The sequence below is a fragment of the Hemiscyllium ocellatum genome, chromosome 15 (genome assembly GCF_020745735.1).
Source record: "Hemiscyllium ocellatum isolate sHemOce1 chromosome 15, sHemOce1.pat.X.cur, whole genome shotgun sequence".
NCBI classification, from domain to species: Eukaryota; Metazoa; Chordata; class Chondrichthyes; order Orectolobiformes; family Hemiscylliidae; genus Hemiscyllium; species Hemiscyllium ocellatum.
In genome coordinates, this window is record NC_083415.1 from 43,179,281 (window position 1) to 43,193,928 (window position 14,648).

A 14,648-nucleotide genomic window follows, 5' to 3' on the forward strand; every position below is an offset into this window, starting at 1 on the left:
TGGCCAATCCACCTAACCTGCATATCTTTGGACTGGGAAGAAACTGCAGCATTCGGAGGAAACCCACACAGACATTGTGAGAACATGCATGCTCTATATAGACAGTCACCCAAGGCTGGCATCAAACCAATGTTCCTGGTACAATAGAGCAGCAGTGCATGTCAATGTGCCAACATTAATTGTCCACCACAATTCACAACTGGATGTGGCGGGAGTGCACTATTTAAATCTGATCCATTGGTTGTGGAATCATTTACCTCTGTCTCTCCAGTTTATATGGATTAATTCAATTTTTCTCTTAAATGCATTTTTTGCTATTCATTTCAATCATCCCCTGCCATAGTGAGTTTGATGTTCTCTTGTGAAAATGAAGTTTCTCCTGAATTTCTTGTTGGATTTGTTTGCGATTACCTTATATTTACAGTGGCAAGTTCTACACTGTGCGAAAGTGGAAACATTGTTTTTCTGTGTAAACCTGATTAAACCTCTCTATAATCAGTACAGTCATAGGATTATAGAGTCATATAGTTTGGGAACAGGCCCTTCGGCCCAATTTGTCAATGCTGACCAGGTTTTCTGCACTGAAGTGGTCCAATTTGCGTGCATTCGGCTTATACCCTTCTAAACCCTTCCTATTCAAGTATCTGTCCAAATGCCTTTTAGAATGCTTTAATCGTACCCAGCTCAACCACTTCCTCCAGCTGCTTGTTCCATATACCACTGTCTGTGTGAAAGTGGTCAGCCTGACAACTTTCTGATTGGCTCCTTGATTGTTGAACAGCTTGTGTGTGTTTGTGATATTGGCTGAAGCCTTTGGACTGCTATAATGGCAGAGTGTATGTTTCTCTCTCCAGTAAAATGCCTAAAGATTGAAGAATGTCAATTTATTTCTTCCTCCAGTTGCTGAATGCAAATCCAAACAAAAACCCAAAGAACTGTAGATGCTGGAAATCAGAAATAAGATCAAAAACTGCTGGAAAACCTCAGCAGGCCTGGCAGCACCCATGCAGAGAAAACAAAGTTACCATTTTGAGTCCAGTGACTCTTTTTCAGAACAGTTGCTAAAGCTATTGCTTTTAACCAGTAAGTCAGACACTTCATAACGTGTTCACCAATCACTGTGACTCCTATAAAGAAGTGAAGGAATGTAAAGGAGAACATCAAAGAACTAAACAATCTCCATTAAATCATTTAATGGATTTAAACGATTATTGAATTTTGAGGATTGATGGTATTGCACTGCTTTCCCAGTTTTCTTTCTTCCATTCTTAACACCAATGTTTTTGTTTGGCTCTCTTGATGTACATGGGGCATAGAGTTCTAACAAGTTGAGTTATATATCGACAGCTCTTTGTTGTTACACATAAACTGGGGACTTTGCATACTTTGCTAAGTTTTTTAAATTTTTGAACTGACTCCAGGAATGGCAGGACTTAATTTCCCAGTGAGGTTTGACACTGGTAATGTTACAGGATGTTTACTATTGTAGGAGGTACTAGAAACACGGGCACAGTTTGAAAATAAGGGGTTTCCCATTTCAGATGGAAATGAGAACCACCGTTTCTCTTTCAAAGGGTGATGAGTCTCTGGAACTCTTTCCCAGAGATCAGAGTGACAGGCCTATGGAATATTTTTAAGGCAGCAGTACATAGAATCTTGGCGAAAGTGAGTACTGCAGTTGCTGGAGATTAGAGTCAAGATGAGAGTAATGCTGGAAAAACACAGCAGGTCAGGCAGCATCCAAGTAGCAGGAGAATCGACATTTCGGACAAAAGCTCTTCATCAGGAATGAGGCTGGGAGCCTCAGGGGTGCAGAGATAAACGGGATGGGGGTGGGGCTTGGGGGAAGGTAGCTGAGAGTGCAATAGGTGAATGGAGGTGAGGGTAAAGGTGATAGGTTAAAGGGGAGGGTGGAGCAGATAAGTGGGAAGGAAGATGGACAGATGGGATGGATCATGAGGACAGTGCTAAGATAGAAGGTTGGAACTGGGGAAAGTTGGAGGGAGGGGAAATGAGGAAACTGGTGAAATCCACATTGATGCCATGATATTGGAGAGTCCCGAGGTAAAAGATGAGGAGTTCTTCCTCCAGGTGTCAGGTGGTAAGGGAGTGCTGATGGAGGAGGCCCAGGACCTACATGTCCTTGGCAGAGTGGGAGGGGGTGTCAATGTGTTCGGCCATGGGATAGTGGGGTTGATTGGTGCTGGTGTCCCAGAGATGTACACTGAAGCATTCTGTGGGTAGGCATCAGTCTACACAATGTACAGAAGACTGCATCGGTAGTAATGGATACAGTAAGTGGCATGTGTGGATGTGCAGGTGAAACTTTGATGGATGCGGAAGACTCCTTTGGAGCCTTGGACGGAGGTGAGGGGGGAAGGTGTGGGTGCAGGTTTTGCGATTCCTGCGATGGTAGGGGAAGGTGCTGGAAGGGGAGGGTGGGTTATTAGGGGGCGTGCACCTGACGAGGGAGTCGCAGAGGGAATGGTCTTTATGGAAAGCAGATGGGGTGGGGAGGGAAATATATCTCTGGTGTTGGGGTCCGTTTGTAGGTGGCGAAAATGGCAGAGGATGATACGATGTATATGGAGGTTGGTGGGGTACATAGATTCTTGCCCAACAAGGGAGTCACAAATGGGGCAGAATGTGAAGTTGCAACCATAATCAAATGAGCCCTGGTCTTATTGAATGCCTCAGCAGCCTTGAAGGGCTGAATGGCCTGCTCCTGTTTTAATCCATTTGCTTGTATGATCTCCAATGCCCTTTAAATGTAGCATAATAAAATATTAAACTGTCTTCATTTTACAGATACATTTATTAATCAGTGAGAGATGTAAAAAAAAAACTGGTATAATACACTGCCGTTTGTTGTCATCTTTAAGCTTAGATATATCTATCAGCAAGTACAAAATGATAAGATAGTCACAAAAGCCGAGTTAAACTTGAATGTCCTCTTACTTGTTCTCACCAGCTCGGCTAAGAAATGCCCTCCAGAAAACAACCAAATCCCAAGCAATTTTAAATAACAGCTTTAATTTCAAAAAGCCTCAAATCAAATACATATTTGAACAAATCCCACAAGATATTTTTATTTGACTTGAATACCTTGACACTCCTGCAGAGACTCAGCTGAGATAACATAAATAATATCTGTAACATCTGCATCAAAATATCAATGCATCAAACTGTTTTTAATCCCTTTAGTGCCACGGTAGAAGAAGCTAATATTGTGCTTTATCCTAGAGAGAAAAAAAAAATGCTTGTTCTTCACCATATTTTAGACGAAGATTTAAAATAAACTGATTTGAAATTAATTTAGATTGCAACCTTTTTTTTAAAAAAAATGGGTTTATTCAGGTTATATCACTAAGTCAATGAAGCAAAAAGCTGCGACAAGTTCACATAGTATTGATAGTCTAACCTCAAAATCTTTCCAAGTTCTTTTTATTACTGACAGATGAAAATTCAGTCCCTCAGAACTGATGCTCATGTTAAGACTTACATGCATCATCTCTTGGAACTGATCTGTGTTTGTTACAACTCTTGTCTGTTGTTGTTACCACAGGTTCCATCTCTCGCTGGGTGCTGTTCTGTGTCTCTTTCTGCTTCTTTGCCAGTTTCCTTTTATGTTTTCAGAAAGATAAAGACAGTTTAGTACTTTGAATTTCACTTTATCAAACAACCATCTTATCAAACAATATTTGGTGATGAAAGAGTTGTCAGCACTCTGTGAAATAGAAAACTCAGTGCATTGACATCAATCTTTAAATCTGAAACTGTAGCTATCCTTTTTTTTCAGTTTAAAGACACCAGAATTAATTATGTATAAATGATGATCCGTTGTTGAATGTTCTATTATAAACTATCCAAGTGTTGTTTCTGAATTCATGTGCAAAAAGAATGAATAGCTAAATTTCGATAAATACACTTCTATTTTTTATACTTTTGACAGAATTGTGCAGTTAAGAAATTCCTTGCTTCCTAAAAGGACAACACAAAATCACTTTTCTAGATTATATTTGTAAATTGACCATCTGTGCAGATATCATGCATTAATAGCACAGTTCTGTGAATCTGTGGCATAGTTTCAACAGGTAGAATAAAATCGCCCTTTCTAACCCTTGAGAAATATATAGGTTTTATGCAGGCACAGTATTTTTTTAAGATGAGGAACACAGTTGCATTCCTCAACCAGTTTTCTGCACTATTTTAACATAGAAATGTTGTTATTTCACGACAACATTGCAGCCGTTTCCATATCCTCTTCTGCTGCCACACATGTGCACCATTTATGGTTATCAGTGAAAAGCACAGTGAGGCAAGAGCCATTACCTTGGGGAAGTATTATTAAACCGTTGAGCAGTTCTCATTCGAATGTGTATTTTGGTAACCTTATCTTGGAGAAAACATGAGGTAGATTTTTAGCTTGACTGACTGGACAATAATCTGGCATAATGTCTTAACCTCCCTTTGAATTGTTCGATTCATTGAAACAAAAGAGTTCTATAAAGATTGCCAAAGCTCTCTGTCACATTACTGCCCAGGTTGTAGAGACAATATTTCTTTGTGCTTACATTTACAAAAAAATCTCTTCAATCTGCTCTCCAGTTGTCTTCCATTATGTCTCTTGAAAGTGCAAACACCTGCTGTGTGACACAGGCAGCAGCAGCCTATGGATTAAACTAAAATGACTCATTTTTTTATCCCGTATAAATGTGTATGCTGAATTATTTAACATTGATCCATTTGGGGAGACTGACTTTCCAGCTGTAAAAAAATGAATGGGAAAATAAATTTGCTTGGAGGGCAATGCAGTGGCCATTTGAATAAAAATATGGTAGTACCATCAATAAATGCCAGATGCAGCAGTTAAGAATATATTGTGTAGATAATATTCAGGAGCAACTGGGTCTGATTTTCAAGCTACAACCAAACTACCTTTTTAAAACACTGATCATTTCCTATGATGCAAATGGATCTTAATATGACTGAAAAATTAGTGAGTTTACAATTATTCCAGTATCAAGTGACACTTGCCTTATGACCAGAAATTTCACACAGTGACCAAAATATTCCTCCCTCCATTGCCATATTATCTAAATTCCTTTATATTATTAATCACTTGAACCAATGATTTTCATTTATTTAATATGATTTATGTATGTATGTCTGAATGCACATTCACATGCATGAAGCCATTATATATAAGTTAGCATATAAGTTAGTATGTTATATTATTATGTATATAATTTATGTTCCAGGCTTCTCTTGATGCAGCTTACTATTTACTTGACTTTTATTAGGAGGATGTTCTATTTCAATTCTATTTCACACCTTTCTATATAATTGCTTAAATCCAATGTGTTTCCATGTGAAACTGGTTTCACACCTATGTACATTATAGTAATCCACGTCCATTGTAGATTGTATTTTCAGTTCAGGTAGTCAATATCAATAGGTTTTTCTGAATGGACACAATTTCTTCTACATGTATTATTTTGTCAAAATGCACAATTTAGTGATTGTTGCAATGTAATTAGGTATTTACAATGCACTCAAAATTATTCTTGAGAACACAGTACAGGTTCTTAGGAGCTTTTCAAGTTGTCACATTACTAAGAGACTGATGTCCATTTATCATCTCACTCAAGATCTCACGATATTGATCCCATTTTCCAAGTCAGCCCATAGCCCTGGAGGCTATAACTACACAAGTGAATATCTAAACTCTGCTTAATGTCACAATAGCTTCTAACTTAACCACTCCTTCAGGGTGGGTTAGATTCCCACCACCTTTTGGGTGAAAAGTATTTTCCTCATTTCTCCTCTTAGCTTTCTACCTTTCACTTTAGATCTATGACCCCTGATTATTGAATCCTCTATCAATGGAAGAAAGTACCTTCCTATCCACCTCAACAATGTGCCTCATTCTTATACACCTCTGACAGATCTCCTCTCAACCGTTGCTGCTCCTTGGAAAACAACATCAGCCAATCCAAGCTTTCTCAATGACCCTCCGACCAAGCAGCATCTTGGTAAATCTCCTCTTTGACTTGCTGGATGGAACTTCCCCACTTTCATTTCAAGTGTTTATATCAGAAGGTTTCACAGTGCTCAATCCAGCATTGCTCAGAGCAATCTTTCTCTCACAATCTTCTGCACTTCATCTCATCAGTTATGTGACTAGGTTCCTGGGTGCCTTTCTGAGATAATCACATGGATGGACATATGCCAGCTCTTGCCTATGCTGGGCCCTCAGGTATTCACACCACTGCTGCCATTTTTAAAACCCTACTTCAGAAGCTGCAAGCCTGGAACTGGCCCTCACAATGTGCTGCTTGACTGTTACCACTGAGGACACAGGAACATAGGAATTAGGAGCGAAAGGAAGCAATTCAGCCCTTCGAGCCCGCTCTGCCATTTAACATGGTTATGGCTGATCTTATAAACTCCACTTTCCTGCCTGCTCCCCATAGCCCTTTATCCTACTTTTCAGCAGAAATATATCTAGCTGTTTCTTGAATCTATTGATTGATTCTGCCTCCACTGCAATCGGTGATGGTGACTTTTCACAGATTCACAATCCTCTGAGAGAAGTGGTTTTGCTTCATCTCAGTTTTAGGCCAACCTTCCCCCCCCCCCCCCCCTGCCCCCACCACCCCCTCTCCCACCCCACTCTATACCTATTACTTCTTGTTTGAGACTGACCCACAAGGGTGAAGCATATGTTCAATACCCACTTTATTAATCTCCTTTAGCATTTTAAATACCTCAACCAGATCACCCCTCACCTTCCTGAGCTCCAGCGAGTTCAAGCCTAAGTTATTAAACTGCTCCTCATATGAATCAAACAAAAACAGAAGTTTCTGGAAATGCTCAGCAGGTCTGGCAGCATCTGCAAAGAGAAATCAAAATTACCAATGACCCTTCCTCAGACCCTTAACTTTGATTTCCCTTCTTTGGTTCTGCCAGACCTGCTGAGTTTTTATAGTAAGTGCTGTTTTTGTTTCTGATTTACAGCATCTGCAGTTCTTTCAGTTTTCATCCCTGGAATCAACCTGGTGAACCACCTCCGAACTGCCTCCAGTACCACCACATCTATCCTCGAATAAGGAGACCCAAACTGGACACATTATTCCAGACATGGTCTCACTAGTGCCCTACATATTTGTAGCATCACTTCTTAACTTGTATAATCCAGTCCTTTTGCAATAAATATCAGGATTCCATTTGCTTTTCTTATTATATGCTGCACCTACATGCCCACTTCCTGCGATTCATGCACAACGACTCCCAGATCCCTCTGCATTGAAGCACTTTGAATGTGCTTCCCATTTAAATAATAACTTGCCCTTGTATTTTTCCACCAAAATGGACAACCTCACACATATCGACATTAAACTCAATCTGCCAGATTCTCCTAGTCTATCAACATACAGTTGTAAACTTTTTATCTCCTCATACTGCCTGCTTTCCCACATATTTTAGTATCATCTGCGAACTTTGCTATGTTACACTCTGTCCCTGCTTGCAGTTCATTGATATAGATTGTAAATAGTTGAGGTCTGAGGACTGAACTCTGTGGCACTGCACTAGTTACAGTTAGCCATCCAGAGAACAGCACATTTATCCTGACCCTCTGCTTTCTGTCAGACAGTCAATCCTCGCTCCAAGTCAATGCTCTACTCTCAACCCCCATGGATCTAACTTTCTGGATCAGTCTTTTATGCAGAATCTTGTAAAATGCCTTCTGGAAGTCAAGATCTATCACAGACATTGTTCCTCATGATCCATCTGGCTAGTTACACCTTCAAAGAACTCCAGCAAATTTGTCAAGCACAACATGTCCTTCATGAAACCTTGCTGCCACTGGTGACTTGAGCTTTGTTTTTCCAAGTGTTCAGTTATCTTTTCCTTAATGATTGACTCCAGCAACTTTCCCACTACAGAGATCAAACTAACTGGTCTATAGTTACCCAATCTTTGCCTATCTCCTTTTCGAGTAAGGTGTCACATTAGTATGTTTCCAATCCATTGGTACCTTTCCAGAGTGCAGGGAATTTTGATTTATCATTAACAATTTATCCACTATCTCTGCTGCCACATCCTTTAATATCCCAGTGTGCAGGTCATCAGGGTCCACTGACTTATCAGCCTTTAATCCCATTGGTTTACTTAATCCCTTTCCCTAGTTGTAGTAATTTCACTAAGTTCCTTTGTAGTAGCTACAGTTTTTGGCAAAAAAAAATCTTCCACTGTGAAAATATAGACAAAACATTGGTCTAGTGCCTCAGTGTTTCTGAGTTTCCAATTATTACCTCATCATTTTTGTCCTGTAAATGGCCAATATTTACTTTGACTATTCTCTTCCTTTTTCTATACTTATAGAAGATTTTGGTATCAGTACTTATGTTTTTGCTACTTTCCTTTTGTAGTTCATCTTAGTTCTTTTGATTTTGTTTTCAGTAACCCTTTGCAGTTGTTTAAAGTTCTCCCAATCCTTTGGAATGCCACTAACTTCTGCAAGATGGTATGCTCTAGTTTTGCCTTTATGTTATCCTAGACTTCCTTGGTAAGCCATGGATGATTCTTCACCTTGTTGTGGTTCTGTTCACCGAGCTGGGAATTTGTGTTGCAGACGTTTTGTCCCCTGTCTAGGTGACATCCTCAGTGCTTGGGAGCCTCCTGTGAAGCGCTTCTGTGATCTTTCCTCCGGCATTTGTAGTAGTTTGAATCTGCCGCTTCCGGTTGTCAGTTCCAGCTGTCCGTTGCAGTGGTCGGTATATTGGGTCCAGATCGATGTGCTTATTGATTGAATCTGTGGATGAGTGCCATGCCTCTAGGAATTCCCTGGCTGTTCTCTGTTTGGCTTGTCCTATAATAGTAGTGTTGTCCCAGTCGAATTCATGTTGCTTGTCATCTGCGTGTGTGGCTACTAAAGATAGCTGGTCGTGTCGTTTCGTGGCTAGTTGGTGTTTATGGATCCGGATCGTTAGCTGTCTTCTTGTTTGTCCTATGTAGTGTTTTGTGCAGTCCTTGCAAGGGATTTTGTACACTACATTGTTTTTGCTCATGCTGGGTAACATGAATTCGACTGGGACAATACTTCTATTATAGGACAAGCCAAACAGAGAACAACCAGGGACTTCCTAGAGGCATGGCACACATCCACAGATTCCATCAATAAGCACATCGACCTGGACCCAATATACTGACCACTGCAGCGGACAGCTGGAACTGATAACCAGAAATGGCAGATGCAAACCACTACAAATGCCGGAGGAAAGATCACAGAAGTGCTTCACAGGAGGCTCTCGAGCACTGAGGATGTCACCTAGACAGGGTATGAGTCATCTGCAACACAAATTCCCAGCTCGGTGAACAGAACCACAACAACGGTGGCGGCACGGTGGCACAGTGGTTAGCACTGCTGCCTCACAGCGCCTGTAGACCCGGGTTCAATTCCCGACTCAGGCGACTGACTGTGTGGAGTGTGCACGTTCTCCCCGTGTCTGCGTGGGTTTCCTCCGGGTGCTCCGGTTTCCTCCCACAGTCACAAAGATGTGCGGGTCAGGTGAATTGGCCAAGCTAAATTGCCCGTAGTGTTAGGTAAGGGTAAATGTAGGGGTATGGGTGGGTTGCGCTTCGGCGGGTCGGTGTGGACTTGTTGGGCCGAAGGGCCTGTTTCCACACTGTAAGTCTAATCTAAACGAGTACCCGAGCTACAAATCTTCTCACAAACTTTGATTCTTCACCTTCTTACAATTCCTTTTCCTCTCAGGAATATACTTTAATTGAGAGGTAATTATATTTCCCTCAGCATTTGCCACCATTTTTCAACTGTCTTGCTCAACAATATTTTTGCCTAATTCACTTGGGCCAACTCCTTCCTCAGCCCTATATAGTTATCTTTGCCTAATGCTAAAACTCTCATATGCGACTCTGTCTTCAATCTTTCAATCTGAATTTGAAACTCTAGCATGTTGTGGTCACTCCTCCAAGAGGATCCTAATTACAAGACCATTTATCAATCCTTCCTCACTACATAATACCAAATCTAATGTAGCCAGTTCTCTGGTTGGCTCCATTTCATGTTGCTCTAAGAAACAATCCCTCTTACACTCTATGCACTTTTCTTTGAGGCTACCCTGGCCAAGTTAACTATTCCAATCAATATGCATGTTCAAATTACAAGCCCCCATTATTTTGTGGTTTACACTCTGCCTTACTTCAGAAGTACAGTTCGGGGACCTGAAAATCACTTCTAGCAAGAGGTTTCTTATCTTCCATTTTACTTCCAACCAGACTGATTTAACATTTTGGTCGCTAGTGTCAATATCATTTTTTTAATATAGCCTTGATGTCATCCTTAACCAATATATAATAAATGATCTGGTAGAGGGCATTGCTGGTCTGATCAGTACATTTGCAGATGACACGAAGTTTAGTAGAGTAGCAGAAAGCATAAGGGATTGTCAACAAATACAGGAGAATATAGATAGACTGGAGAGTTGGGTGGAGAAGTGGCAGATGGAATTCAATCCGGACAAATGTGAGGTGATGCATTTTGGAAGGTCTAATTCAAGAGCGAACTATACTGTAAACAGACGACCCTTGGGAAAAGTTGATGAGCAGAGAGATCTGGGAGTTCAGGTACATTGTACCCTGAAAGTGGCTGCACAGGTGGATAGAATGGTCAAGAAGGCATATGGTATGTTTGCCTTCATCTGATGGGGTATGGAGCTGGCAGGTCATGTTAAAATTGTACAAGACTTTGGTTCGGCCGCATTTAAAAAACTGTGTACAGTTCTGGTCACCACATAATCAAAAGGATGTGGAGGCTTTGGAGGGGGTGCAGAGAAGATTTACGAGGATGTTGCCTGGATGGAAGGTGCTAGCTATGAAGAGAGGTTGAGTAAATTAGGATTGTTTTCATTAGAAAAAAGGAGATTGAGGGGGGACCTGATTAAGGTCAACAAAATCATGAAGGGTATAGACAGGGTGGATAGAGATAAGCTTTTTTCCCCAGGGTGACGGATTCAATAATGAGAGATCATGCACTCAAAGTGAGAGGAAAAAGGTTTAAGGGGGATACACGCGGAAAGCACTTCACACAGAGGGTGGTAGGTGCCTGGAACGCGTTGCCAGCAGAGGTATTAGAGGCACACATGGTGGATTCATTTAAGGTGCGTCTGGACAGACGCATGAGCAGAGGGATATAGATCCTTAGGAATTGGGTGATAGGTTTAGACAGTGGATTAGATTAGATTTCCTACAGTGTGGAAACAGGCCCTTCAGCCCAACCAGTCCACACCGACCCTCCGAAGAGTAACCCACCTAGACCCATTTCCCTCTGACTAATGCACCTAACACTATGGGCAATTTAGCATAGCCAATTCACCTGACCTGCACATCTTTGGACTGTGGGAGGAAACCGGAGCACCTGGAGGAAACCCACGCTGACACGGGGAGAATGTGCAAACTCCACACAGTCAGTCACCCGAGGCTGGAATCGAACCTGGGACCCTGGAGCTGTGCGGTAGCAGTGCTAACCACTGAGCCACTGTGCAGCTTTTGCTGAGCTATGACAAATCGACCAGCAATTCTTCAACAGAAATGTTAGATTTGTATTTTCATAAATTTGGATCAGCACAGGTTTGGAGGGCCGAAGGGCCTGTTCCTGGGCTGTAAATTTTCTTTGTTATTGTTCTTAATATAGCAACTCCAGCTCCTGTTCCTTCTTGTTTATCCTTTCGGAACACTGAGTACTCTTGGAGGTTTAATTCCTAGTCCTGAACTTCCTGTAACCATGTTTCAGAAATCCCCACCAGCTCATTAACTTCATTCCGAATACTGCGTGCATTTAGATACAAACTTTTTAAATAAGTTATCATGATCTGTCTTTCTCTTTTAATATTTTCTTGTCCACTACGCTTTCCACACTCTCTATCCTTTTTTTTATTAATCACTGATAACACTGAGCCTCACCTCTATCATTTACTCCACCTTTCAAATCACATTTTGATCTTTTATGACTCCTTCCCTAACCCTGCCTGTTTATCCCATTAACAGCTGCCTACTGCTCACTTTCTGACCTGTTGCTTTGGTTCCCACCCCGCTACCTTACTTGTTTAAATCTATCCAATTTGCACTAGCAAACCTCCCTGTCAGGATGTAGGTGTCCAATTAAGATCCAACCCGTCGTTTTTGTACATGTCCCACCTGCCTTGAAAGAGATCCCAATGATCCAAAAATTTGAAACCTTCGCCTTGCACCAACTCTTTAGCCACATGTTAAGTTGCGCTATCTTCTTACTTCTTTCCTCACTACAACGTCACACGGGGAGTAATCCAAAGGTTAATTCATTGGAGTTGGGCTTTTCAATTTAAGGCCTAGCTCCCTAAACTCTCTTTGCAGAATCTCTTTTCCTGTCTATGTCATTAGTACTTATGTTCCATAACCTCTGGCTGTTCACCCTGCCCCTTCAGCATGTCTTGTGCATGCTCAGAGATATACTTGATCCTGGCACCAGGGAGGCAGCACACTATCCTGGAGCCTTGTTTGTGGTCACAGGAACACCTATCTGTTCCTCTAACTATTGAGTCCCGAACACCCACTGCTTGCCTGTACTTTGACCCACCTTGATATACAACAGAGTCATTGTTCTTGCTGCTGTAGTCACCCCCTGACAGGCTGACCCTCTGAACAGTAGCTAAAGCAGTTTACCTGTTCATGTTGGGCACAGCCACGGTGTATCCTGCACTGACTGCTTTCCCCTTGTGACCATCACCCATCTATATGTCTTAAACTTGGGTGTGGCCTCCTTCCTGAAACTCCTGCCTCTCACACTTTCGGCGTCCAGCATGCTCCACCTGCTGCTATAGTCAACTGAAGCGATCAATTCAGAGCTGCAGCTGCACATACTTCCTGCAAACAAAGCCACTGGGACAGTTTAACTCTCCCAGTTACGTGTCACAGGTACAGCATGTGGTGCCCTGACAGTTATTTTCACCTTCTAGTTACTATTTAATTACAAAACAGTCTGTAAGTATAACCCAAACTTACTTTATTTGGTTTTAGTTAGTTGGGTGGTCAGCGGAAACGAAAGCTCACCCCCCTCGCAGACAGGGACCAGGAGATGCTGATTGACAGTGGAGGGGAGCAGTCCATTTACCTGTAGACTGTCACAGGCTACCCAATTGGAGCCCACTTCCTTGCTGTGTGTTGAACAAGGTGGGATATCCAACACTGCTGGGAGGAGATCAATGATCTCCACACTCCACAAGGGTAAGCATCAGCTCTTTCTCTCTGCTACCTCACACTCACATGACCACCTTTAACTGTCACTCAACACAGTTCTCACTAGGGATCATGGATTCAACTGTCACTTGACAGTATATCCACTTGACAGCTTCATCCACCTCAGCTTCCCAACTTCCCAACCCTTTATGCCTCTGCACTTCTTACTCACTCACTGGGGCCTTCTCACCATCACTTCTGCTCATGTATTGACATTTAATGCTCTTCCATCAAACTCAGTCACTCTTTCTGTCTCAATGCAGGAAAAATTGGGCAATTTCTTGGAATAATGTTTCCATAGCTCTCTTAATGACCAACATGTAATCTCTAAATTGGTTCCACTTGACCTGAAGGATCCACTCCGGCCCAATCTCTGGACTGCAAGGACACAGGTCCCAGACTCTGGTAGAACCTTGTGCCTGCGGATAACCAACTGGACTGGAATATAGCAGGTCCATTGGCTGGCTGAGGTGGCAACCCCTGACCGAACAGTTCTCTTTCAATCCAATAAGACATGATCCCCTTTGCTTTTGCACATGGCCCTTCATTTGAAGTTTACGTAGTGTTTGCGCTGTGTGATTTGTTGAAACATGCTACAGGTTTAATGTTGACAAAAGATGGTAGCATACAGCAACATGGCTACCTCGTGTACTTGTTAGTGCTCCTCACCATTACAGGATGCTTGTATATCTCTCTGCACTAAAGCCCACTTCCTTTCACAAAGGCTGACAGCCTGTAATTTAGCATGGAAGACTATGTGAGCTAAGGAAGTAATATGATCCACATTGATCCATTCCATAAGTCAGTGATTGTGCACAATGACAGCAATATGAAATAGATAGAGCTAGCAACACTCAAATAAACACCAAGTGAGTGAATGCTAAGATTATTACCTTTTGTAAAAAGGTTTTCTGTGTTTAACTCTTACACTAAAAGTGAAATGTTCATTGTTCTCGGGCAGTGACAGTTCTTCAAATTCTTACTTCAGAGAATTGAACACAAATATCTCTACTTTCAACGCAGCATACTTCTGAAGTAATGCTGCAGCGCTGGATACATTGTCTTTTGAATGAGATGTTAAACTGAAGCCCTGACTGTCCTCGGAGCTTGACATAAAAGATACCTATTCAAAAAAAAGCAGGGCTGTTATTTGTAATATCCTGACCATATTTACCCTGGAACTATCATTATTAAACCAGGCTATTTTGACATTATCATATTGCTATTTGTGGAAGTAGGCTTTGTGTGAATTGTCTGATGCTTTTCGTATATTACACCAGTGATTATGCTCAAAAAGTGTTTCATTATTTGGAAGACTTTCTCCAACTATAATTCTTTCTTTCTTTTAC

General features: G+C 41.6%; 1 protein-coding gene across 1 annotated transcript in view; it reads right to left on the reverse strand.

The window, feature by feature from the left end:
• ptprt (protein tyrosine phosphatase receptor type T) overlaps positions 1–14,648 on the reverse strand; it is a 1,408,195-nt gene that overhangs the window by 230,433 nt on the left and 1,163,114 nt on the right. Inside the window, exon 17 of the mRNA XM_060836083.1 lies at positions 3,503–3,621. Coding sequence (XP_060692066.1) covers positions 3,503–3,621 — 119 coding nt within the window. The remainder of the gene's footprint in view (positions 1–3,502; positions 3,622–14,648) is intronic.